At 39.0% G+C, this 23,035-nt stretch overlaps 2 protein-coding genes across 3 annotated transcripts; both read left to right on the top strand.

Annotated features, from left to right (window-relative positions):
* Positions 1–329: 329 nt before the first annotated feature.
* Positions 330–18,886, top strand: LOC132985025 (heme transporter FLVCR2-like). 2 transcript variants are annotated; one of them, XR_009675016.1, is made up of 11 exons: positions 330–1,298; positions 4,186–4,327; positions 7,819–7,959; positions 9,089–9,156; positions 9,788–9,891; positions 11,557–11,667; positions 14,036–14,141; positions 14,662–14,773; positions 16,139–16,194; positions 16,357–16,503; positions 18,238–18,886. XR_009675016.1 is itself a non-coding variant. In XM_061052137.1 (10 exons), the coding sequence occupies exons 1-10, from the start codon at positions 711–713 to the stop codon at positions 18,301–18,303; spliced, it is 1,494 nt and encodes a 497-aa protein (XP_060908120.1). In that variant the 5' UTR covers positions 331–710; the 3' UTR covers positions 18,304–18,886. The 2 variants fall into 2 exon arrangements, 1 of the variants encoding a protein (XP_060908120.1); XM_061052137.1 differs by lacking the exon at positions 16,357–16,503 and having other exon boundaries at positions 331–1,298.
* On the top strand, positions 1,305–4,179 carry LOC132985026 (heme transporter FLVCR1-like). The gene has a single exon (XM_061052138.1). It carries the CDS (start codon positions 3,041–3,043, stop codon positions 3,923–3,925), a length of 885 nt encoding a protein of 294 aa, XP_060908121.1. The 5' UTR covers positions 1,305–3,040; the 3' UTR covers positions 3,926–4,179.
* Positions 18,887–23,035: the final 4,149 nt, after the last annotated feature.

Genomic DNA, 23,035 nt, shown 5'->3' with positions numbered 1-23,035 from the left:
TGTGTGGGTGTATACTCATGTTCTTCCTGAATACTCGAGCTCTTATTTCGTATGGGTTTCTGTAACCATTTCTCTGTCTTCAGGCTAGTTTTAAAAAAAACATTTAAGCTACAATACTGAGAAAACAGGAAGTCACCAAAGTACGAGTAGCTCTACACCAGACACATTGTACCAGAACAGAAACCGCAGACTTCATGGACGTTAAGAACTGGAGAAACGTGCGATATCTGACGGCTCCAGTCTCTACTGATAACATACAGAACAAGAGCGTGAAACTCCGCCCTTGAGCCACAGTTGACCGACTTGTTTCAAGACCTCAAAGCGGTGTTCAGGTCCGGGTGGAGGGTCACAGCAGACGCTCCTACACGTGTTAACACTCCGAAACGTCGGCTGACATGGAAATGAAATGATCTGTGACTCAGACTCCAACTGTACAGGCTTTAGGCGCAAGAGTTCGACTCCTGAAGTTGCTTTAAAACCCCGGGGGAGGAAATGAATTAACGGACCCGAGTTTTTAGTTTTAGATTTTTAAAAAAAGACTGGTGATTTGAATCATAGACTTTCAACTTCTCCTTTTTCTCCTTCTCCACCGCTGGGTGTTCACTCCCTATGAAACAGAGCGACTTTCTACCCCGGAAAGTTTAAAGCGTAAAGAAGTTTGGAGCGAGAATTTGATACTCCATGAGTAGTATTGAGGACATTGGTTTAATATGAGCGAGAAAGAAGCCTTAGGAGACACTACACTAAACGGAGATAAAGCGAAGGCGGACTCTGAGAACAATGTTAAGCAAGAGGCGGGTGACTCGGAGAAGCCTCCCGGCGATCAGTGCGAGTTTGGCGGCCACGAAGGGCAGCGACCCACCCGGCTGTACAAGCGGCGCTGGCTGATCGTCCTCCTGTTCAGCTCCTATTCACTGTGCAACTCCTTCCAATGGATCCAGTACGGCATCATCAACAACATCTTCATGCACTTTTACAACGTGGACGCCTTCACCATAGACTGGATGTCTATGATCTACATGCTGACATACATTCCCTTCATCTTCCCGGTCACCTGGCTGCTGGACAAAAAGGGGCTCCGGGTCATCGCGTTAGTGGCCACCGCGCTGAACTGTGCGGGGACGTGGATCAAGGTGGCCAGCGTCAGACCCAACCTGTTTGCGGTCACCTTTCTGGGACAGTTCTGTTGCTCCTTTGCGCAGGTGTTCATCCTCGGGATGCCGTCGAGGATCGCGTCAGTTTGGTTTGGTTCGGGGGAAGTGTCCACCGCCTGCTCCATCGGAGTCTTCGGTAATCAGGTAACATGTAAACACAGACTGTTCAGTCACTATCTAGGTCAGCTAAGGTCTTAACCTACTTGATCAACCATTTAAAGAAAGTGATAGCCGTCCACTTATCATTTGGACATCCCCTCATCTATTTAACACTTTTGCGTAATTACGCACGTTCAGGCGACCACACTGCATCTCAGGTGCGTTCAAGGCACAAGAATGAGTGCTGAGGTTTTTAGAGAATGAATGACAGCAAGCGATCGGGCATGCATGAAGAAAACTCACTTTACAAATGTTACCAACATTAAGATGATTATCTGTAGGCTCGAACTTTTTATCGATTGTTGCCCACTGTGGAAATAACCTACACATTTCATTTGATCAAACTGAGATAAAGAAAACATTTGGTTGTATAGCCTTTATATGAAACCCAAGACAGTAACAGATCATTACACAATTATTATCATATATACACATACATTTTCAGGCAGGCAGAGTCACTGCAGGTGAGAATTAAAGACATTAATCTACAGAGATAAATAGAGGGGGTAAGGAACATGGCTAAGATCAAGCTCAGGTTGTGTTGACTTCTATAAAAGAAGAATTTTTGGTCAATCAGTGTGAAATTTTGTGTCAGGGCAACACTTAAAACATGTGTCTTGAAGCAGAATGGGGAATCTCTAAAGTCCTCTGCAAATAGATTTACATCCTGGACCAATGTGACATTAAATAACAGTATGGAAATGTGATTTAACACTTACATTTATACTAGCTTGTCTAACAAGTTAATGCCACCTGACTGCAGCTGTGAACACCTTCGAATGGCGTTGTTAAGAAAGTGATTGACAGTTTACTGAGTGGTAACACAAGAGGTGCGAAGACGTCTGTTCTCAAGTAGTTTTCTCTATTTTCATTTCAAAGATCAGCATCGTGCCACTGTCACAGTAACAACAGCTGACAAACGTCAAATTTAGCACTTTAGCACAAACAACACTTGAGTCAACTTACAGTTCAGTAAATGTCACCTAAAAAGTCACCACTAAGTGCTGGAAATGTTGCTTTGTGTAAACCAGAGTACAACTGCCTGTCTCACTGGAGTTTAAATAAGTTGGTACAAACATTTGTTTTTCTTTTAGATAAACATTCATCACTCTTTTTCACTATTCCTGCTGAGACCTGCACAAAGCCAGAGTAAAATCAGGTTGTATATGTCCCCTTTTATTCTGTTATTACAACCAAATTTAATTACTTGTACAAAGTAGTCCACAGTTTTTGTCAGTTTATAAAAGGTTATTTTATTGCATCGAAAAGAGCCTTTTTGATATCAGAACATTTCATTTTATAAGCCATATCTCAAAGACTTACATTACAGACTTTATTGCTACTCTTATTTTCTTTCACAGTCACTAAAAAGGTACAATCTCAGTCGTAAATCAAAAGTACAAAATAAATCATTACCAAAAGAGTTTTGACAAAATGACTGGAGGAGGCGAACATTCTAACAATTGTGCTAAGAATTAACAGGGATCTTTAGGTGATCAATAACAAACATTTTGAAAGATTAACCTGTTTTAGCAATCCAGAGATTAAAATGAGTAAACTTTCATAAGAGACTTAGTAAAAGTTTAACACATTTTTAGTTTTTTGGGTGTACTCGCTGCTATTTGGACAGTTAACAACAGAGGTGAAATAAGACCTTTGTTTATAGGAGGATTTTTTTTGTATTAACGTCACATGACAAGACTGAAGTTATGTGCAACCAGTTGTGAATGGACTCCAGTAACTCCAGTTGTGCTCGCATTCTGCTGTCTTTGTACAAAGCATCTTTTCACAACAGGGAGTTTGCAAGCAGGACGGCAAGCTCTCCGGACACAAGCTCTGAAAGTTTAAGAGCCCTCACCTCTCGCTTCCCGGGGGCCCGCTTCACGAAGGTTAAAATGCCACAAAACAATACTTTGAAAGACAACCATGCAAATCCTGACCTCACTGGTGAAGAATGGCCTCGGTCCAAGGCTTCAAAGAATCTCGCTCCAGGCCTTGCTTCACTGCAGTGGAGTCCAGGACCTTTGGGCAGAGCCATCTCCATTGGTTCACGGTTAGATGCTGAGACTTTACACTCTGACCGAACAGAGCTGCTTTCAAAGACTGAGACCAAACTTTACCACCGTCGATGGCTCATGCTTTTTCTCTTCAGTGCTGTCTCAGCAAGCAATGCCTTCATGTGGCTTCAGTACGGCATTATTAGCAACATATTCATGCGATTTTACAACATTGATTCTCTGGCAATTGACTGGTTGTCCATGATCTACCTCCTCACTTACATCCCGCTCATCTTGCCTGTCCTCTGGCTTCTGGAAAACAGGGGGATCCGGGATGTGGTCCTTGTTGGGGCAGCGTTTAACTGCATTGGTGCTTGGATAAAAATTGGTAGTGCTGGTCCAGAGCTTTTCCAAGTCACCTTCTTTGGCCAGTTTATTTGCTCAGTAGCCACCGTGTTTGTCCTCGGTATTCCCTCTTACCTTGCCTCAGTGTGGTTTGGTGAAAAAGAGGTTTCCACTGCTTGCTCCATCGGAGTTCTGGGGAACCAGGTTTGTCAAAACATCCAAACAATAACCATTTTATTTTCTTCTTCCTCTGCATTAAAGTCCCACTAAGCCAGCCTGTCTGAGAGCCGTCTGCAGATTATACAGGGCTGTGCTGAATGCCTAAGTCTTATAAGACTTGTGGTGTCTTAGTGTGAGAAGCCCAAGGAAATCTTTTTAACTGTTTGCAGAAACCTTTGCCTGTTTATAAAAATATCTTCTCTAATTTAATTTGGTACATGGGGTTAATAGAGAAAGAAAAAACGTATTAAGCTGATTTCAAATGACTTGAAAAACAATACATTGTATTCTATGTGCTAATTTCTTTATAGTTGGGCATTGCCATTGGGTTCCTGGTGCCTCCTATACTGGTGCCCAATGTGGAGGACATGGACGAACTGGCTAGCCACATCAAAGTTATGTTCTACATGACAGCAGGAGTGGCCACCTTACTCTTCATCCTCGTCATCTTTGGTAAGATTTGTGTTTTTTGCATGAGTAAAGATTCAATCCTAACCAATTTCTCTTTTTGGGTTATCTATCTTGTGTCTTGGGGATATTTGCAAAAGTTTTGGGCAAGTTTTTGAAAGTGAAATTTCCCGATGTCCAAATACAGTAGAAATGAATGGATTCAGTTTTTCAGTTTAAAGCATTGCATGGCTACAATCAGTGCTCATAAAATTCTCACTTAGACTATTTCTTTAATAAAGCATAGTATCAATGACAGTCCATATCTGAGTCACTTTATTTTTCATAGTACTTTTGCCAGAGAGTTTTTTTTTTTCAAATGCAGCTCCTGGATTCTTGGTGCAGCTCATTAGAAATTTCACTGGCCTTCATTATATTGGAGCAGCAATGTGGATGAAACTGAACTTTCTACATGGCTGGAAACTGGGAGGGAAGCAGGTTTGTTTTGGTCACTTTTTAGATGTAGCCGGGATGTCAATTTTCTGTATATGTGATACCCTAACCTGATGTCACTGTATTGTGTAACCAATGGTTTTTGTTGAATAGAAAGAAATAGAAATTGGGAAATTGTTCAATGACCCAATCAGAAAATAAAATAAATGAAAGTCTTCATCAGTCAGTCAACAAGCTTTTCTAATTTCCTGCACTTCAGTCGTTGTTTCTCAGAAACAGTAAATGGTCTGGGTCACTTTAGGACGGTGGGATTCCCTCAGTTAATGGATCTACCTGCTGATGGTTTTCATTTGCACTCTGACAAGAAGTACCATTCAGTGGATAAGAGAAGTGCTGACCTGCTGGTTCTCACCAAACACAAAACCCTCTCTGAAGGGGGAGGTCCACAAAAAAGAAACTGTTGTTGAACCAGCAAGGTCAGGAGGAAAATCATGGGAATGGGCACTAAAGGAAGATCCGTTTAGCATACTGAACACAACTGAACTATTTTGCTAAGCACTTGTTACTTTAAGTGACATGAATGACCTTAACTGCATTTTCTAGTGGAAGGAAGTGGTGCGCAGTGACTTGTCAGACAGGATATGAGTTGAAGGGAAAACTGCTTAGTTCTTATTTCTGTCACTCTTGGATTTTGACCCTATTTTCTTTTTTTTTCTTCTTTTTATTCCCATTTAAGGGTTTTAATCATGTGATGTGTTTTTTTATATGGGAGGTAGATTAATCCAAAAAGTGGTTAATCAGAATAAAGTAGCAGACAGTGTTGTGTATTGTTCTAAAGAGAAGACAGGGCTGGGTAGTTGTCAAAGAGGAGGAACAAGTTTCGTGAAGAAGCTGTTGTCCTGTCAGGGCAGGGAGCGGGCGGGGGGAGCTCGTAAGTGTGCTGCATCCAGAAATACAAAAGGATGCTTGTGAAGGCATTCTGTAGTAACTCCACGTTCAACATTCAGACTGACTCAACTGTCTGTGTTGTACATAAAACCTTGAAAAGCAGACTCTCACTCATCCTCTGCTGATTTTACTAGCTGGGCCATTCAAATGTATTTTTTCATATGACTGCTTGAAGGAATGTGTATAATTTTGAGAATTACACTTCACTCTATCACTCATATGGTAATCATGAAACCACTGTTAGCTGGTTAGCTTAGCGTAGCATGGAAAATAGAAACATGGGACCAGCTAGCTTAGCTTTGTCTATAGGTAACAAACTTGACTTCCTACAATCCTAAAAAAAAGATGTCTAGAAATGCATGAAGATAGATTTTCTTGTAGCTACATTTTTACAGAGCCAAGCTAGCTTTCAAACCTTTTTTTACTCTTCATGTCAAGCTAAGCTAAAAGGGTCTCCAGGGGACACAGTTCACATGGATTTAAACACTTATATGATATTTTTCATCCTAAAAACTTGAAAGATAGAAATCTTTAAAGTTAGTAAAATGATTCTGAATCTACCCACATCATAGGCCGATAACTCTCTCCTGTTTTCAGTCATATGGTGGATGCTACTAGGCAACACGTGTCTGATGCTGCTCTAGGCTACACCAGCGAGTAACGACCACTAGTTGGCCACAACAGTTTCATGATATAACACATAAACTCACACACATACTGTAGCACACTCTCACACATACATGCAAGATGCCAAGTGTAAGGTTGTCCTGCTGGCAGGGCCATCTGTAGCCCTGCAACAGGCCTGTGACTCAGCAGGCCAGACAAAGCCCGAGGAGATCTGAATAATGAGTGTGCAGAGAGAAGCGAGAGAAGATGTTTAGCTGACAACTAATCTCAACCAAAAAGGAAGTCTGCATTAGTGTCGGTGGATCTGGCTGACTGAATAAGAGGCCCCAGTGGTGTTGTTAAGATTAGCTTGTGCAATCTCTGAACCCCAAAGCTATCGTCTGATGAAGACTATTGAAGCTATGGTAAACCTTTTTGGGCTCTTGGTGAGCCAATGAACAGCAATAAAAGACATCCTGCCTAGACTTCTGGTTCCATGTGCTGATTTGTTTACAGTCTAACTACAACTTGCGAAGTGAGGACGGAGTTGATGTTGAGAAACAATGTCTTTTTTTTTTTTTTTTTTAAACATCTACTGAAGCTTAATCTTTGTTAGGTGGCCGCTAGTGGGTCTAGGTATTGCAGATTGAATTCCATGTTTTCTGACTGCTTTCTTGCATTCAGCGAAAACCTCCTGACACCCCCTGAGATTATACTACTACAAAAACCAGACGACTTCCGGTCTGACACTGTCTATAGAAATTCCACAGTTTTGCGTGATCACCGTAAACAGAAATGCGTGTATAAGATGTATTTTGAAATAACTTAAAGTTCCTGTGAGGAGTTTTTTTCTGATTATGAAACAGCCTTCAATTAATACGGCCGCCTCTGTATGACCCACAAAAGCAAATAATACCATCAGTAAAAGATTAGTTATTTTTTTATATATTAATGCTTAAAACCACTGCAGGTAATGCTAATGACCTCATTAATGCTAATTAAACATTTTGTGTCCTTTGAATAACAATCGCATCACGTGCAGTAAAATGCAGCGATGACTATTTCTATCTTTTTAATGTGTCGTCAGAGCAGACATCTTAACGAACAGGTTAGTTTTAATGAGAACTGGTTCCTGAACGCTAACTTTCAGGTCGGGTCAGCCAGCCGGAGGGAGAAATGGCTGGCTTAGCTCCAAGAACTACAGAGACAGACATCTGTGTTTTCCCATGGGGCCTAAGGGTGTGAGCTTTCAACCAGGAAAAAAGTCTGACTGAAACAGGTCAAAACACGGTTATCAGCCTCAAAGATTAACATCCTCTGGGTTGGCACTGGCTGACTGTCCTTCTGCCTGAGATGTGGAATGTGTGAATAAGGGCCTCTGCATCAGGTGTGTGTTCTGACATGTCCAGCTGGTTTCTTTATAACATGAAATTGTATAATTGGGAGAAGAAACAAAATCTCTGTTTCAGCATGATAACCCCTAATATACCCAATGTCCCTAATCTAATTCTAATTCTAATCTAATTCATAACCCCCACCCCTTCTGTCAGTCTTCCAGGAGCGTCCTGAACTTCCTCCGACTCAGGCCCAGGCCACAGCTCGTCTTATCCCACCAGAGCAGTACTCTTACACAGCCTCCATCCTCAGGCTGCTCCGCAACAAGCCCTTCATCCTCCTCATCATCACTTACGGTCAGTGATTCCTATTCTCCGAAGTGCTACTTATTATATTCTGTTACTAGTCATCAACAGATTCACATGTTGTTTTTTATGTTGATAATTTCAGTTTATTTTAGTTTGGATTCTCACAGGATCAAATTGAAAAGTGTTCCTTTTTTCAGGTATTATCCATCACATCATCACACTTTCCCTCTTCCACATCAGGTCGTGATTCAGTAAATCGTAACAAGGTTTTATTGTTTATTTCATAAAAATGAACACAAGTCATAAATTCTTAAGCCCCTGCACAGCAGTAATGAGAACTAGTGTTTCCTGTAAAGGTTCAAAGTTTGTTTACAGTCTAACAATGTTTTACAAATGCATTGAATTGGTGCCACCGAAAAGGTCAAACGTTTTTTTGGGGGTTTTTTTTGTGAAAGTGAAAGCACTCTGGGATATGAAGTGAAGTTTGTCACGTAACTCCAGCAATGTTCAACAGCTGAGGACAGTTTAAGGAAACTCTTTCTTCCACATTGCATAACCCTCCCTGTGTCTATCATGTGACACAACTCATGTGACTATTATTAGTGGGAATCTGTCCTTGGTTTCTGCAAATGATCTTTGGGTTGTCAGACATCTATTCGTAGCTCACTTTGTCTTAGGTGTACTGTGTACCTGTGTTTGTGTCACTGTCCTGCAGGCTACACCTGTCCCTGTCTGTTCAACACTAAGTGACAGGCTAATTTACACAGCATAAATTATACACTTAAATGTAAAATTTAAATCCATGGGTAGATATATCCTCTTTGCAATTTTCCAAATGAGTGTTTGTAAATGATTTTATGCAGGTGTATTCTTCCTGTATAGTCTTTTTGTCTGAGTGACTTAACTTTTTTTTCAAACCTTAGCTCAAGAAAAACATCTCGTGCTGCTTGTCCTTTTATAGAAATCCTTAATTCGGGACAGGGCTGTTTTGGAAACTGGCTTGATGAGGTTCATGTGTCACAACCAGAAACCAAAACTTCTACTTCTCACACCATGTCTTGCTTTGCATAATGGAGATACATACAACATAACTTTTTTTTTTAAAGTTTGTGAGTTATTTTTGTCTGATGGTGTCTGTTATGCAGACTTTGTGTAACCGTATTTTCCATAATCGCAGGTCTGAACGTGGGTTGCTTCTATGCTGTTGGCACTCTGCTGAACCGTATGATCATCGTGCATTACCCTGTAAGTTCTGTCTGCTGCTGTGTGTATATGAAGAGACAAAAAAAGAGTACAACACTGTGCACAAAAATGTTGATAATTGTTTCCTCGTTTTGGACCTCAAATATTTTCTATTTGCAAATGCTCTTTTTACACACCCACAACATTTTCCTCTCTTCAAAGCTTAAAAGTTTGTTCAGCTGCTCAACCGCACAGCTCCACATATTGGCAGCATCAACTGAAACCTTTTTACAAAGAAATAATCCAACATAACATCAATAAGCTGCACTTTGATAATAGATTTAATTCTATAATTGTGCTTTTTCTCAGACGCAGCATTCAGTGATTACTAACTAGAAGGGGTTTTTGTCCTTTCTGACTTTTCAATAGGAAACAGAGAAATCTGACTTAAGCTACAATTGGATGTGTTTTTATCTTTTGAATATTAGCTACATATGGCAGGTGGTTTAAAATTGGGTTTGATTTTTTAAACATAATGCTGCTTTTGAAATGTAATTGAACCTTCCTTCAAAATGAAATGTGGATGAGATTCAGCTCAGCATCCTTGTTTGACATCGCTGCATGCTTTCTTTAAGACTGCCTTGCCTCTTGATGGTATGTAAGGTCAAAAGGTCTGTCTTCCTTCGCCCCTTAGGGAGAAGAGGTGAATGCTGGGAGGATTGGACTCACCATAGTCATTGCAGGGATGGTCGGCTCTCTCATCTGTGGGATCTGGTTGGACAAAACTAAAACCTACAAGTAAGAGTTGGGATTCAAAAAGAAACGCAGACAGCTTGTTTGGTCTGTTTCTTGTGATTTTTCTTCTCACCCTGCTGCTGGTCTTGTTTAGTGTTTTTGTATTGATGTTGGGGCTCTGTGAGTGTTTATTCAGGTGCTGCTTTATACTGGGATCTCTCTGACCTATGGCTCAGAGTGTCCAGGCAATGAGGCGGTTTCATTTGCCTCCCACTGTGTTACTTCCATGAGAATTGTTCAACAAATGGAGGAATGTGGGTGTGTTTATTTTCTTCATAAAGGAACATATTTAGCTCCGCCTGGCTTTGTTTTTTAATTACTCTAATAGATGTGTTAATTATAATGTGATTGCACAGTATAAAACACTTTTTAGATCCCATTCTAGAATCATTTTAAAGACGTGATTCAAATGTAGGCTTTTGATTCGCTTATCAATCAATCAAAAATATTCATTCAACATGTTAGACTTTAGTTAGTTATTTCCCATGATCATTAATCTCTAGTTTGTGAATAGTACTTACCCAGATGATTGAAAGAATGTTTTTGTAAAAATGTTTGGTATTCTGTCCAAATATGTTTCAAATTTGAATAAGCTTATTAACAGAAATATTGTTTGTTTTAAAGGGGCCAGTTTACATAGTTTCATTCATTGTTAATTTACAAGGTGCTTTCTGTATATCCTAATAAACGTGTTAAAATATGTTTTTCAACATAAAAAATCTGCAAATATAATCTTTAAAGGTCACATATTAAGCAAAATATGATTTACCATGTTTTTCTAACACTAATGGGTCCCTAGCCTGTCTACAAACCCCCAAATTATGAGAGAAGTCCATCCTCTGCGTCTTTGGACAGCTCCAATTAAAAAATAATAAATGTCTGCTCAGACAGGCCGTTTGGAGATTTTCCCTCTGTGACATCACAAAGGGCAGTAACCCCTCCCCCAGGTGGGTGACACTCAGACAGCTAGGTGTTTGTTCTCCCCCCTGATTCTGCTTTATCACCCTAAACAACAAGACAAGGAACGAGAAAGCCTGAACCACCCAAGCCCTTCCAGAGGGCGTGGTCAGACACAGCTCATTTACATTTTAAAGCTACAGACACAGAAACAGCCTGTTCTGAGCAGGGCTGAAATAGAGGGGTTTATAGGCAAATACAGGATCAGAGTGGACTTATAACAGGAAACTTCACAGACATGTTTTGGGGAGCGCTGAGACTTATTTGAACTGGTTAAAAAGAAGGATTATGTGACCTATGTGACCTTTAATATATCAAAACATCTTGTTTCTTGTTACTGAATTCCTTGGTGCATCCCTGCACTTCTTGGTATGTTATTTATATTAACATTTTTACATTTTAAAATTACTACTCAGAGCTCAGAGGACACATGTGAAAGTATTAGTATTAGAAAGTATTAGTGGGATTTAGAAATTGAGCTTTTCTAATGGGCACAAAATCCACAAGTCCCCTTTAACTTTGGGAGCTTTCTTCAATGTTATATGATAGACTGCTTTTAATCTCAACAAATGAATACACCTCTTGAAAAGCTTATGTAAAAGCAACAGCCCCCAGTGTTACACAGAGATATAGTCCACACAGTCTCTATTTATCATTCAATATTGAAAACCAAGTTAATTATTGTATATTTTGAATGTTTTTTGTCTTCAGGCAGACAACCCTGGCGGTCTACTTCATGTCCCTGGTGGGGATGATAGTTTATGCTGCTACACTCAATCTGGGACACCTATGGGTGGTCTTCATCACCGCTGGAGCTCTTGGGTATTCTTTCATTCATTCGTTCTTTCTTCTTTGGATTTTGTTTAGATGTAGATATAAAGATTTATTTAATAGTTTTAAAGTTTTGGTATTTTCATTCGCAGAGTACTTGATATGTGTAATATTTTAAGGCTATTTTTTGGCTTTTATGCCTTTATTGTATAGACAGGACAGTGGATAGAAATCAGAGAGAGAGAGAGTGGGGAACGTTGTTGTTGTGGAAAAGAAACCACAGGTCGGATTCAAACCCTGGCTGCCCGCTTCGAGGACTGTGGCCTACGTTCACATATTATTCAGACTGGGGAAATGATTATACATCCTCAGTAACTGACCTTGAGTAAGCTCAGTAATGTATTATTTTTAGCCCTGATTTTGTGCCTATTCCATTTGTGCGACACTTTCCCTTTGGAATTCACTGAACTCTGTTTCGGTAATATATTCAAGTGGGCTTTTTCTGTTGAAATTTGCAACAATAATTTTCCGCCATGCTTATTTAGCTTTCAACTTTGGCACGATTAGCATTCACACATACACCCCGGGACCTAATGTAAAGTTTTGCCCTTGTACACACTGACACAGTGTTGTCATCAGATATAGAACAGAGATTAGACAGTGTCCTGTACATTGAAAAGGAAAATGTCTGTAGTAAAATCTTTCTGAAAAAAAAAATAAAAAAATATATATATATATATATATATATAAATTTAATAGAATTGGACTAGGGCCTTAGCACATATGATATATATTAGCAAAAAGATTTGACTGCTTAAACAAATCTAAAATTCATAAAGTTTTACGAAGAAAGAAGAAACATTTTGGTGATTTTCCAAACTGAATCATTGAACTGTGATTCAAACTGAAGTTTTAGAGTCACTGTTCAATGAGAAATTAAACAGTTTAAGGTGGAATGAGTAGGACATTTTAATGACTGTCTGTAAATGCATCACTGATAGTTACTAATGAACAGGAGAAAGCAGCGGCAAAGGAGAAATGTAAAACATGAAGGTGTTAGCGAGAAACAAAGACTCAATTAGACACATAAAAATGTATTTTATGATTGTTCTTTAGTGGCCTTTAAGTTCGTTAAGTTCCACTAATAAACATGCATAACATGAGCCACAATAAGATGTTCCAGATTGCCAAAGCAACGCTGCAGCACGCCCGCTGTAGTCTCTCCTATAAACAGAGACAGCGATGTGTCCTGGTTGCTTTACTATTTTGAGTCTCAGCCTGCTGACTGTCACTTGTCTTGGGGGTACGTAACTCTTCCCAAAGATGATAGGCGATATAAATCACACTTGTACAGAAAAATAAGAAAAGGTAAGGCAGACAGGGGTCAGAGTCCCTGCTGATGCAGACACTATCACACATCAGAATCAAGGAATGAGAGAGAATATTTTTTATTATTGTTATTTTTTTCTCTATTTCTTTTGTTGAAAAAATTAGACACATGTTGGTTTTAAATCTTTATAAGTCATGATGTGTTCAAGGCTACATAGTTTCTCAGCTTTAAACCGGATCTTGTTTTAACCTTTATGTTCTAATAAATATCATGAACCTCTTCAGCAGCATAACTTAATCTTCCAGATTGTGCCCCCCCATGTTCTGTAAAGGCACATCTGCTTGAATTTAACATACATGCACACAAAATTACACACGAGACTGTTGTGAGGAATAAATTAGCTCCATCTAGCTTCACGCTTCTGCAGCAATTTCTGGTATTCAATAAGAGTTAACATTATTCGTCAGTATTTTCTTGTTTGTTTTATCAACAGTAATGCCAAATCATTTCTACACCAATTATTGACCTTTTCATTCAGTGTATTATTTGCCAATTTCTAAAGTACATCAGGCCAAAGCATTGTGTTCCCTTGTCATCTCTCTTGTATTGAAAGCATATTTCCAGGCAGAGAAAGCATACAGAAATGTGACAGATACGTGTTAGAGTACAGTAAGTTACTGACTCATGCTTTTTATGGCTGTTGCCACGTTGTCATTGAGTTTCACTTGCTGTCACTTAAGTGGAAGCACAACAAGTTTGTTATTGACTGAGAAAACAGTCTTGTCCTGTACGCTTTCAAACCTGTTGTTCCTGTATGACATCCTTTATTATTAGAAAAGGGCGGAAGTCTAAACATCCTGTGACGTCACTGACATTTAGTAGGTTCTACGTTTTGAGAGGTGCTTTAAGGTTAATCTACCAAATCTCGATTCTTGAAATTCCCGGGGTAAGTTACGGAAATGTTGTCAAAAATGATTCTCAGATTTCAGATTGGCAGAAAAAAAGCTGCAAGAAAATAAACTCACAATTATTTTTGCTGAATAACATTTAGAGTGTCTATGTGCTCTTGTCTATGTGTTTGGGGTCCAGGTTTTTCATGACCGGCTATCTTCCCCTGGGCTTTGAGTTTGCAGTCGAGCTGACGTACCCAGAGTCAGAGGGAACTTCATCCGGACTTCTCAATTGTTCAGCACAGGTATATCTCAGTGAGCACTAAGGTCACAAGTGCTGCTAAAAGATCCTCTCTATTGTACATTGAACCTGAACTGCAACTCCATTTACTGCTTCACAAGTTGCAACATACAGAAAAGGAAGTCTTGGCTGAAAGATCTACATCTCTTACTGCTGGCTACACTGGACTGGATGTATAGCCTTCTCTCCGAGACGCTATAACATATATAGACGATAGTTGGGTTAACAAATTGCTCAGACAACAATAATAATAAAAACAGTTGCATTGTGCAGAAGCTCTGTGTTCATTCAAATGTGCACTGACAAGCAACCTGCAGGTAATGATTACATAAGGGTCTAAATAGAGCTGATTGGAAGTAGTGGTCCTTTTGCTCTGCATGCTTCAGAGACCTTGTTATTTGCTGATTGATGAAAGTGAGGATGAACACATTTGTTTTGCATTTACATTTTTCCATTGTTGCTGAAAATGTGGTTGTGTTTTGCAGCTTTTTTTTCCCTAACTGTGTCCTGTTCTGCACACACAGGTGTTTGGCATTATTTTCACCATCTGCCAAGGGAAAATCATCGACGGCTTCGGCACATTGGCAGGAAACATCTTCCTTTGTGTCTTCCTTTTAATCGGAACTATAATGACAGGTAAGGCACTTCTGATAGTGAAACACCGCGTGGAGTCATTGCGAGCTATTGATTTTATCGCCTATATTGCAAGTGAGAAGAATGATCTTTGCTGGTCACTGCTTCTGTTGTGAGTTTTTGTTGGAAAGGGTTGAATTCCAGGAATGCAGATGAAGGACTCAGTTTCAAGGTTGTGTTATGATGCAGGTAGAATATTTTCCAGGAAAGCTATTTGACCCTTTTAGAGATTTTTTTTTTTTTTTTTAATTCTTCCTGAAGATGTTTAAACGTCACTGTGCAGTTCTTTGGGAAGTTTGGGAAACCACAGACAATCTCTCTCTCTCTCTCTCTGTTCTCCTCACTCAACATGTTTTTCACTAACATGTTGTTGTCCATTGTCAAAGATGGAAACATTTTGCCCCACTTAGAAATGTGTTAACGTGCCAGAAATGCTGCACTTTTCCTGCCACACAGTTTGTTTTCAGATGTCTAACCTGAGAAATCTGTCCCCGGGGTCAATACTAAGCTGCTTAAGTCATTTCTCATGGTCCATTGAGGGCTTTATTAGCTAAGTATAACTCATTAAAAATGCTTTAGCCACTGAAGCGCTTAACTTTGTGCACACTAGGACAAAAAAAAAAAAAAAAAACATAGCGAGAATACAGTATTTAGAGAGGCTTGTCTGCTCACAAAGGTCATCACACTGACTCACTGTTATTGTTACTTACTTAACATTTAGATAAATGAGTGTACTCAGTTGCTGTGATCATCATGCCAGCTTTCAAAGAAAAAAAAAAACACAGCTTTGTGGAAAATGTGCACCTGATCTTCCTGCTCTTTTATTTGTGGTAAACTGTTGAGTCATATCTAAAATTCCCCTTTAAGAATGCACAAACAATATTGCACCATTATAGTATATTCAGTTACAAAGGTGAACATTTGTGGTGAAACATTTCTCCTCCGGTAGAAACAGAGCTTAATGATTAAGTTGCAACAAATCTGTTTTCATAATTTTTCCAGTGCAAAGTTTGAAGGTTAGCGAGGTGCCTGCTTGAGTTAGACACACTGTATTTTCACAGTCTTGGGAAACAGTAAGTAAACACTAAGTTTATTATGCTCAAACACACTGCCCCTGTTATGAAGGCAACATGTCTGCACACAGGAGCCATCTACTGGTGAATCAGCTTTTACTACACCCTGCCCTTAACATCCACTTTTATTTCAAAAGCATCCATCTGCTTGGGTCTTTCCTAGGTGTTATTATTAGTGTAGGATAACATGAAATTATTTGTCCTTTTTTATTCTTTTTCTTGCTTGCTTATAGAATACCTGTTTGCCATTATCTCATGCAGCTGTTATCTGTTCTGTGTCTTTATGTCCCTGCAGGATTGATAAAGTCTGACCTGCGAAGACAGAATGCAAACATGTTGGCCAAAGCAGCTGTAAGTAAAGCACATCATCCGTACATGCTGTATTTGGTTTGGATGTAACTTGTCCTGTGACTTTAGGTCAGCAGTAGAATATGACTCAGCTTCACTGTGGACCAGAGACTCACACCTTTTTATAATAGCTGAATTAAAAGTGACCAGTAGCTATTGTTTTAGGCGGAGGGGCAGATGTCGGGACAAGACTATGGAGCCACAGCACTAATCTCCACGCCGCAGACTCCTCCTTCTCAAGCCTGATCAATAAACCTTTCTGCTTCTACAAAAATCAAATCAAATCTTTGCTCAACACGCCGATACACAAAGGTAGGAGCACGGAGCAATCAGCACACACCGCTAGCAATCACACCTGCTGCACATCCTTCCATCTGTTTCCAGCTCCGATTTTATGGATTGCTATCTTTTAAAGAATCAATTTATGGTGAAGATAGGTGACTGATTAAAACTGTAAATGTTGATACCATTTTAGATTTCAGATCCTTATTGCCTTACAGACAAATTTTTCCACCCTGCAGCTCCAAACAACAGCTTTGATTACAAAACAGCCCTCTGATTTATTTCTGTTGTCTTGTGATGTTTCCCTGCACGGGCCTTTTTCAGTAAAGACACTGAGACATGCAAAGCACAGGTGATTAAAAATGAAAGGAGCGATGGCTGAATTTAATTTAGATGTGTCAACCTCAGGGTCCTGGTATCTGTGAGAAGTCTTCTGTAGTTTCAATTCTTCTGTTTGTTCATGGTTAAGGATAGCGACACATACTAGTCATTTCTCACTACCTGCAGAGTGTAGTCAATGTAAGCGTTGTAGGTTTTAGTTTCCATTTCTCCCGCAAATGTGTCATGTTTGCTAGCTAGCTAGCTGTCCATCAAAGGCAATAACGATTTAAAAGTGCACACAGAAGTTTTTAGAACAACTCCAACTTTCAAAATATGTTAATTGTTTCCAGGAAAAGTTAGATTTCTACATTCAAAATGCCCAAATTTATACTACAGTCACAAATGACACCTGCCACGTTAGCATCCTTGATTGTTTGTCTCATGCATGCTAGCTCAGGGGTTCCCAACTTTTTTAGCTTGCGACCCTGAAAATAGGCTGCTGGGGACAACAGCCCAAGAACCATACAACTGTTTTATAAAGTAATGTGTTGTAAGAGAGGCTAGAGCATAGTACAAGTAATTTCCATGAACAGACTTAAGCACTGAGTGGACAAACCATTCTTAATAAATAGACACAGAGGTGTGTTCATCTTTATGTGTACAGAACAACAGACACCTGCTTGCTGTCACGACCAAATTACATATTTTTACACATTGATTTCATTTTTCTTTCACTTAATTATGTGGATTTATTTTAAATTGAACTACTTCTTTGTAGATATATTTTATAATAATGGGTAAAAAAAAAGGCCAATTTAAATGATTTTTTGTCATTTTTTTTTGGAAGGCATCTTGCCCACCCCCCTATTGATGGTCCCGATTGCCACCTTGGGAACCACTGTGCTAGCTAAATGTCACACTGCCATGACTCCCTGACTGCCATCAGTAATGTTATTAGTAACACCCGTGCTTGAACTTTAACTTTAAGTCAATATGTCGTTTTGAAAAATGTCCTTTGATGTTATTTTATCTCTTTTCACTCACATATTTGACCAAACATGTTATGTTGTCCCACTAGAACTGAAAAAATCTGATTGAGTCAGTGACATGATGATGCACATTTTTATTTGGGAGTCTTTTTGCAGACCTTTAGTCAAATCCTTAACCTGCAGCAACTGAATGTAACATTCAAATGTTTTTTTTTTTTTTGGGGGGGGGGGGGGGGGGGGGGTTCAAATAAAGTCCAAAGTACAGGTTAGATAATGTGAAAAAAGTCAATAGAAATATTTGCTTTTCCTATCCTCATCCAAAGGTTATTTGCTATGTGTATGTCAATCTGACAGGAAATAGTGAACCATGATATTAGGCTCAGCATATATTCAATCATACAATGACCTTCAGATTCTAAAACTGTTAAAATAACAAGCATGTTTTGAACTGCAGGAAACCTCGGACTGTCCCAATGAGAGCCTGGTGGAACCTCCTGTTATCAGAGAAGCCAAGTTATAAACCGCACACACTGACATACAAGCCTTGAAAATGTCCTCAAGCTCTTTCCTGTTACCGTATAACATATGCAGATAGAACAACCCAATCAGGAAGTCGTTAGATTCACTTTCCTTCGAAGAAGAGTTAGATGTACATTGTTGTAATAACTATTTATAAAAAATGAAATCTAAAAAAACGAAATAAATCGGATGTGTGATGCACAATGTTGAGCGTTATGTGACTGTATAGAAATATTTTTATAAGAGATTATAACTGAGTAAATACTCTCACTAACTTTACAAGACTAATTTTGGAAACATTTGTTTGTGACTCAGCAACCTGTCAGTATTTTCTGTTTGATTATGTATAAGGAGGTGCACATGTTGTCATGCAACACTATGTTTGTCGTTACACGGTTAACCATGTAAACAGTGTCAGCATTTTTAGAAGATTTGATTAATACAGCATATGAAGGAATTTCTGATCCATTGCAGTCCACAGAAAATGATCAAATATCGATGACACACAGTTGTGTATTTTATTTGTAACAGCCTTCATGTTTACCTATTTAACATGGAATAAAACTTGTTTTTTTCTAAAGTTACTTGTCTCATTTGTTGTCATGCTTACCTTACAGTTTATAATACCAGAAACCAGAGGCACCACGCCTAAAACAAGTCCGTGATTAGTGACTTATTGATATCATTCTCAATGTGACATGGACTTTTGTCACTTTGTAATCAAGATCGAAATATCCCTGATAACAAACCAAGACATATAAAGATAACAACAACAACTTGAGATATAATCATCTGTCAGGAGGACGATTAGGAGGAACTGTCAGTCATTTTTTTTTTTTATATAGAGCAATAAAACTGAATGAAAATAAAGTTGGTAAAGACCAATGAAATGAAAGGCTGTTTTCATCTCTCTGTCAGGACAAATGAGAAATAGAGTACAAAGCACCACTCTGCCTTAGCTGTTAAGAACATCTTGAATGTAGAAAAGTAGTTGTTGACACTGCAAACAGACACATTATTCTTTAATTAACATTCAAATGAACTAAACTGTGTTCAAATGAACCCTGGACACAGAAAAAAAAAAAACCTTCATGTGAGTTAAACTGACATTTACCAACCGAAACATATCAGAAAAGAGCAGACATTGGATTTAAACTGTGAGGCAAACAACCTGGGTTTTGTTTCTGATTCCACAGACGTGATTAGCTTAAGAAAAATACAACTCTCAAAAGCCTCGTAAAAAAGGTGTCAACATTGTGAACATTCTTAAATGTTTTGTTCTGGAAGATTTAACAAAAACATGAATTTACCAAAAGCAGAGAGAGAGAACAAAACACAATTTTAAATTCTGCATATGTTCTTTTTTATGTCTTATATCATTAGTATTATACATTAGTACACTTCCTAGAGATTCAGCGTTTGATTCATTGCATGGACCCAAACCCTTCATTAGGGACCCCTGCACTAAGATGCTAACTAATGCTAACATGAACCTTCAAATATTATTTAATGAAATGTTTTGGAATAAGGAACTTTTACTTGTAATTGAGTATTTTAACATTTACAAATTGGTGCTTTGATTAATGTAAAGTAGAAGTACTCTTTGACCACAGATGAATACTGATGTATTTTACGTGTCAGTTCATCCAGGAGGTTTGTGATTACCCCTCATGGCCACTTGATGGCAGTGTTGTTATATGCAAGCAGAAGTGACTCCGCCAATGAACCAGGCAGCCCAAAGTGTTGAAATGAGGGACACAAAAGAGTGAAAACACAAAACAACAAGTGTTCCAAGTGTCAAATTGTTTGTTTTAACTCTGATTTAAACTCTGAACATATACAATGAAGAAAGCAGAGACTTGCAGATGTTCAAGTTGAACATTTCACTGGCATGAAGAGTTAAAAGAGATAAAGCTGCCTACGAGCAGCTCAGTTATGAGATCATCCTGACTTTGGTCCAGCACTCAGTTCCCATTGGACTGATTCTCTGATGAGCTCATTGTTCTCCAGTTAGCTAATGACTGATCCCTGGCATTCATTGGATGTTTCTCTCCTGACTTTTTCCTGGTACAACAGGTTCATTAGCACATAGGTCTGTGGAAATACTAGCCATTAATGCAAGAACCAGCTGAGACAGTGGCATAACACCACCCCTTTCTGCACTCTTATCGAACTCACCTCATTCTAACTGATGGGTTTTCCAGCTGCAGTTTAAACACTTTGGTTCATATAAGAATGAAAAAAGAGACAGAATAAAACTTTGTTTTGGGTTGACCTGCAACACCACTCATGTCAATGCCAAAATTGTTGACACTGTATTCCACACAACAGTTACCTTCTTTTCATTGACTTTAGTAACATGGGAAATATGACCCTTAGATGGAAGGTCACAGAGAGATCAGGGCGAGCAGGGTGTGACATCAGACTCCTGACCAACCACAGGTGGACGGATGTATGAATAAGTGACTTGAGCTTGTATAGCGCTTTTCTAGTCTTGTGACAACTCAAAGGGTTTTAACACCTCACTTACCCTTCATGCCCACTCACACACTGATGGCAGAGGCTGCTTTGGAAAGTGTCCATCAGTATTTAAGTATTGAATCATCTTATTCATACACATTCATACGCCGCCGAAAATTGGGGTGTCTTGCCCAAGAACACATCGGACAACCTTAGGTTGAGAGACGACAGCCTCTCCCACTGAGCCACAGCCGCCCCTTGTACACACGTGATGTTTCAGAGCTGCATGGAAGAACTTACTGTAAATACTAAAAGCTGGGTCAATTGGTTGACGTTAGGGCTCTTACTTGTTCCTCCTTACATTTGTCACATTGATTTTCTTGACATGGTCGCATGGAGGTAGCTTCTTCATCATACTTACTGACCTGTTTTGACGGACAAAAACACACTGTCACCAGTTCTTGCTCTCATATGCGCCCGAGATTGGTGTGAGCGTCATCAAAATAAACTCTTGTTTCAAAGTATACCTGCAGTTATATATTATGATGTTGGTATATATTATGATCATTTCACTAAAAATCTAAGTGAAAATATTTGTAGTTAAGATTACCTGTTGAAAAAGCAGATTTATTTGCCTGAAATTTCAACGTAATAAATCACAATGATGCTAAAAAAAAAAAAAGGCTGAATGTAGACAGTCCCAAACTCCACAATCCCTCAGCCAAATTTCCAAATCTGAAGTATTTTGGGTCCCACCCAACCAAATTTTATTCATCGTAAATATTCTTAGTAATTGGGCCTACTGCAAAGTAGTGCATATAAGTGTCACTCAAGAAACACAGAACAAATTGTCAAGCAAAAAAACGTTCTTTCCTTATTGTTAATGACCTCCTGCAGCTCGCCCTCTGTACCCTAAATGTCCACACTTTGGGAATCAGTGGCCTAATGACTTCACCTGACAAAAGCTTTCTACATTTTGTACAGTACATTTGAGGCCTACTTTTTTATTTTCTTGCTGAGAGTTGGAGAGAAAAGTTTGATGCCACTCATATGTCTCCTTATTGGACAGGTTTGCTTTTCTTAGCTTTCTTATCAGTACAAAAGCCAGGCGCAGCTGTTTCCCCCTTTTGGTCTTTATGCTAAGCTAAGCTAATCACATGGTGGCTCAAGAGCTACTGGTCATCACATCTCCTTCTCAGTCTCCTGGTAAGAAATGGGCAAGTTGTATACCCTTAAATGTCAAATTATTATTTTACAGTTGGACCTTGCAGGTACTGCAGGTAAGGTTTGAGAGGTTGTTCTCCATATAAAAATAAACTATTGATGTTTTTAACCTAAAATGAGCTATTTACACTAATTTTGTCTTTGAATCATTATGGATTTGTAACCACGTTGCATTAATGTTTACCCACCTTCATTTGGATTTTTCTTTGGTTGCAAAACAAAAACAGAATGAAAAAATACTTAAGCCTAAGAGTTGATGAACGTTTTTTGTGACAAATGGTTTGTGGATTTTAAATTAGGCGGCAGCAAACTTCGGTTTGGAATTATCTGTTTAAAACGACACCAAGTCTGTATAAATGCTATCATCAAACAGTACTTCATATATCATATCATCATATCACCCTACATGGGAATAAATGGCCATGTAGCAATTGTAATTATGGTATTTACCAGTTTTATGATGCCCACATGATTGGTAATGGTGTAACTCACTCTCATGGCATGCATCAATAGCACAAATACTGAATACATATCTGCAAAGACCCATGGCATGATGACTTATTCTGCAATGCTGTTGCATGATGGTAAAATACGTCATCGTGCTGGTTGTGGCTGATCCTTTCTGCCTGCTGGCGCTTCACAGATATTATCAACTCTCTGCACCAAGATCCATCCTGCAGCCACAAACCCAAAACCTAAAATACACAGCTGAAATCTCAAACTCTATATTTAGTTTGTCTGGTAAGGTGGGATGAAAAACAACATGCTGTTTATGTCAAATGAGGTAAAGGGACTTGATTGTAGGCCTAGTTAGAAACAAGACATAAACCATCAGTTTGCCAGTGGCACGGCTCAGTGGTGCAAATAGTGCAGATAGGAGTGAGGAGCAAAAAGCATGAATTAGAAGAAGAAATGTGGAGGAATGCAGGAACACAGCATGGGCAGAGGGAGCTGTGTGCACGCGATCTCAGACAATCGGGCGGAAAAGGAGTAAAAGATAAAGTCTTTTAGCATATTGTAGAGATGTGAAAACAGGAAGTATAAAAATA

This window comes from Labrus mixtus, chromosome 12, assembly GCF_963584025.1.
Source record: "Labrus mixtus chromosome 12, fLabMix1.1, whole genome shotgun sequence".
Classification (NCBI taxonomy): Eukaryota; Metazoa; Chordata; class Actinopteri; order Labriformes; family Labridae; genus Labrus; species Labrus mixtus.
Note: the sequence above shows the minus strand (reverse complement) of the source record. Positions and strands in the feature narration are given on the sequence as shown.

Bases quoted from the DNA above. Each gene is read 5' to 3' on its own strand.
- LOC132985025 (XM_061052137.1), top strand. From the start codon at position 711: ATGAGCGAGAAAGAAGCCTTAGGAGACACTACACTAAACGGAGATAAA. The intron at 9,892-11,556 runs GTAAGAGTTGGG...TTTTGTCTTCAG, and splicing joins GACAAAACTAAAACCTACAA to GCAGACAACCCTGGCGGTCT. The intron at 14,774-16,138 runs GTAAGGCACTTC...ATGTCCCTGCAG, and splicing joins AATCGGAACTATAATGACAG to GATTGATAAAGTCTGACCTG.
- LOC132985026 (XM_061052138.1), top strand. From the start codon at position 3,041: ATGGACTCCAGTAACTCCAGTTGTGCTCGCATTCTGCTGTCTTTGTAC.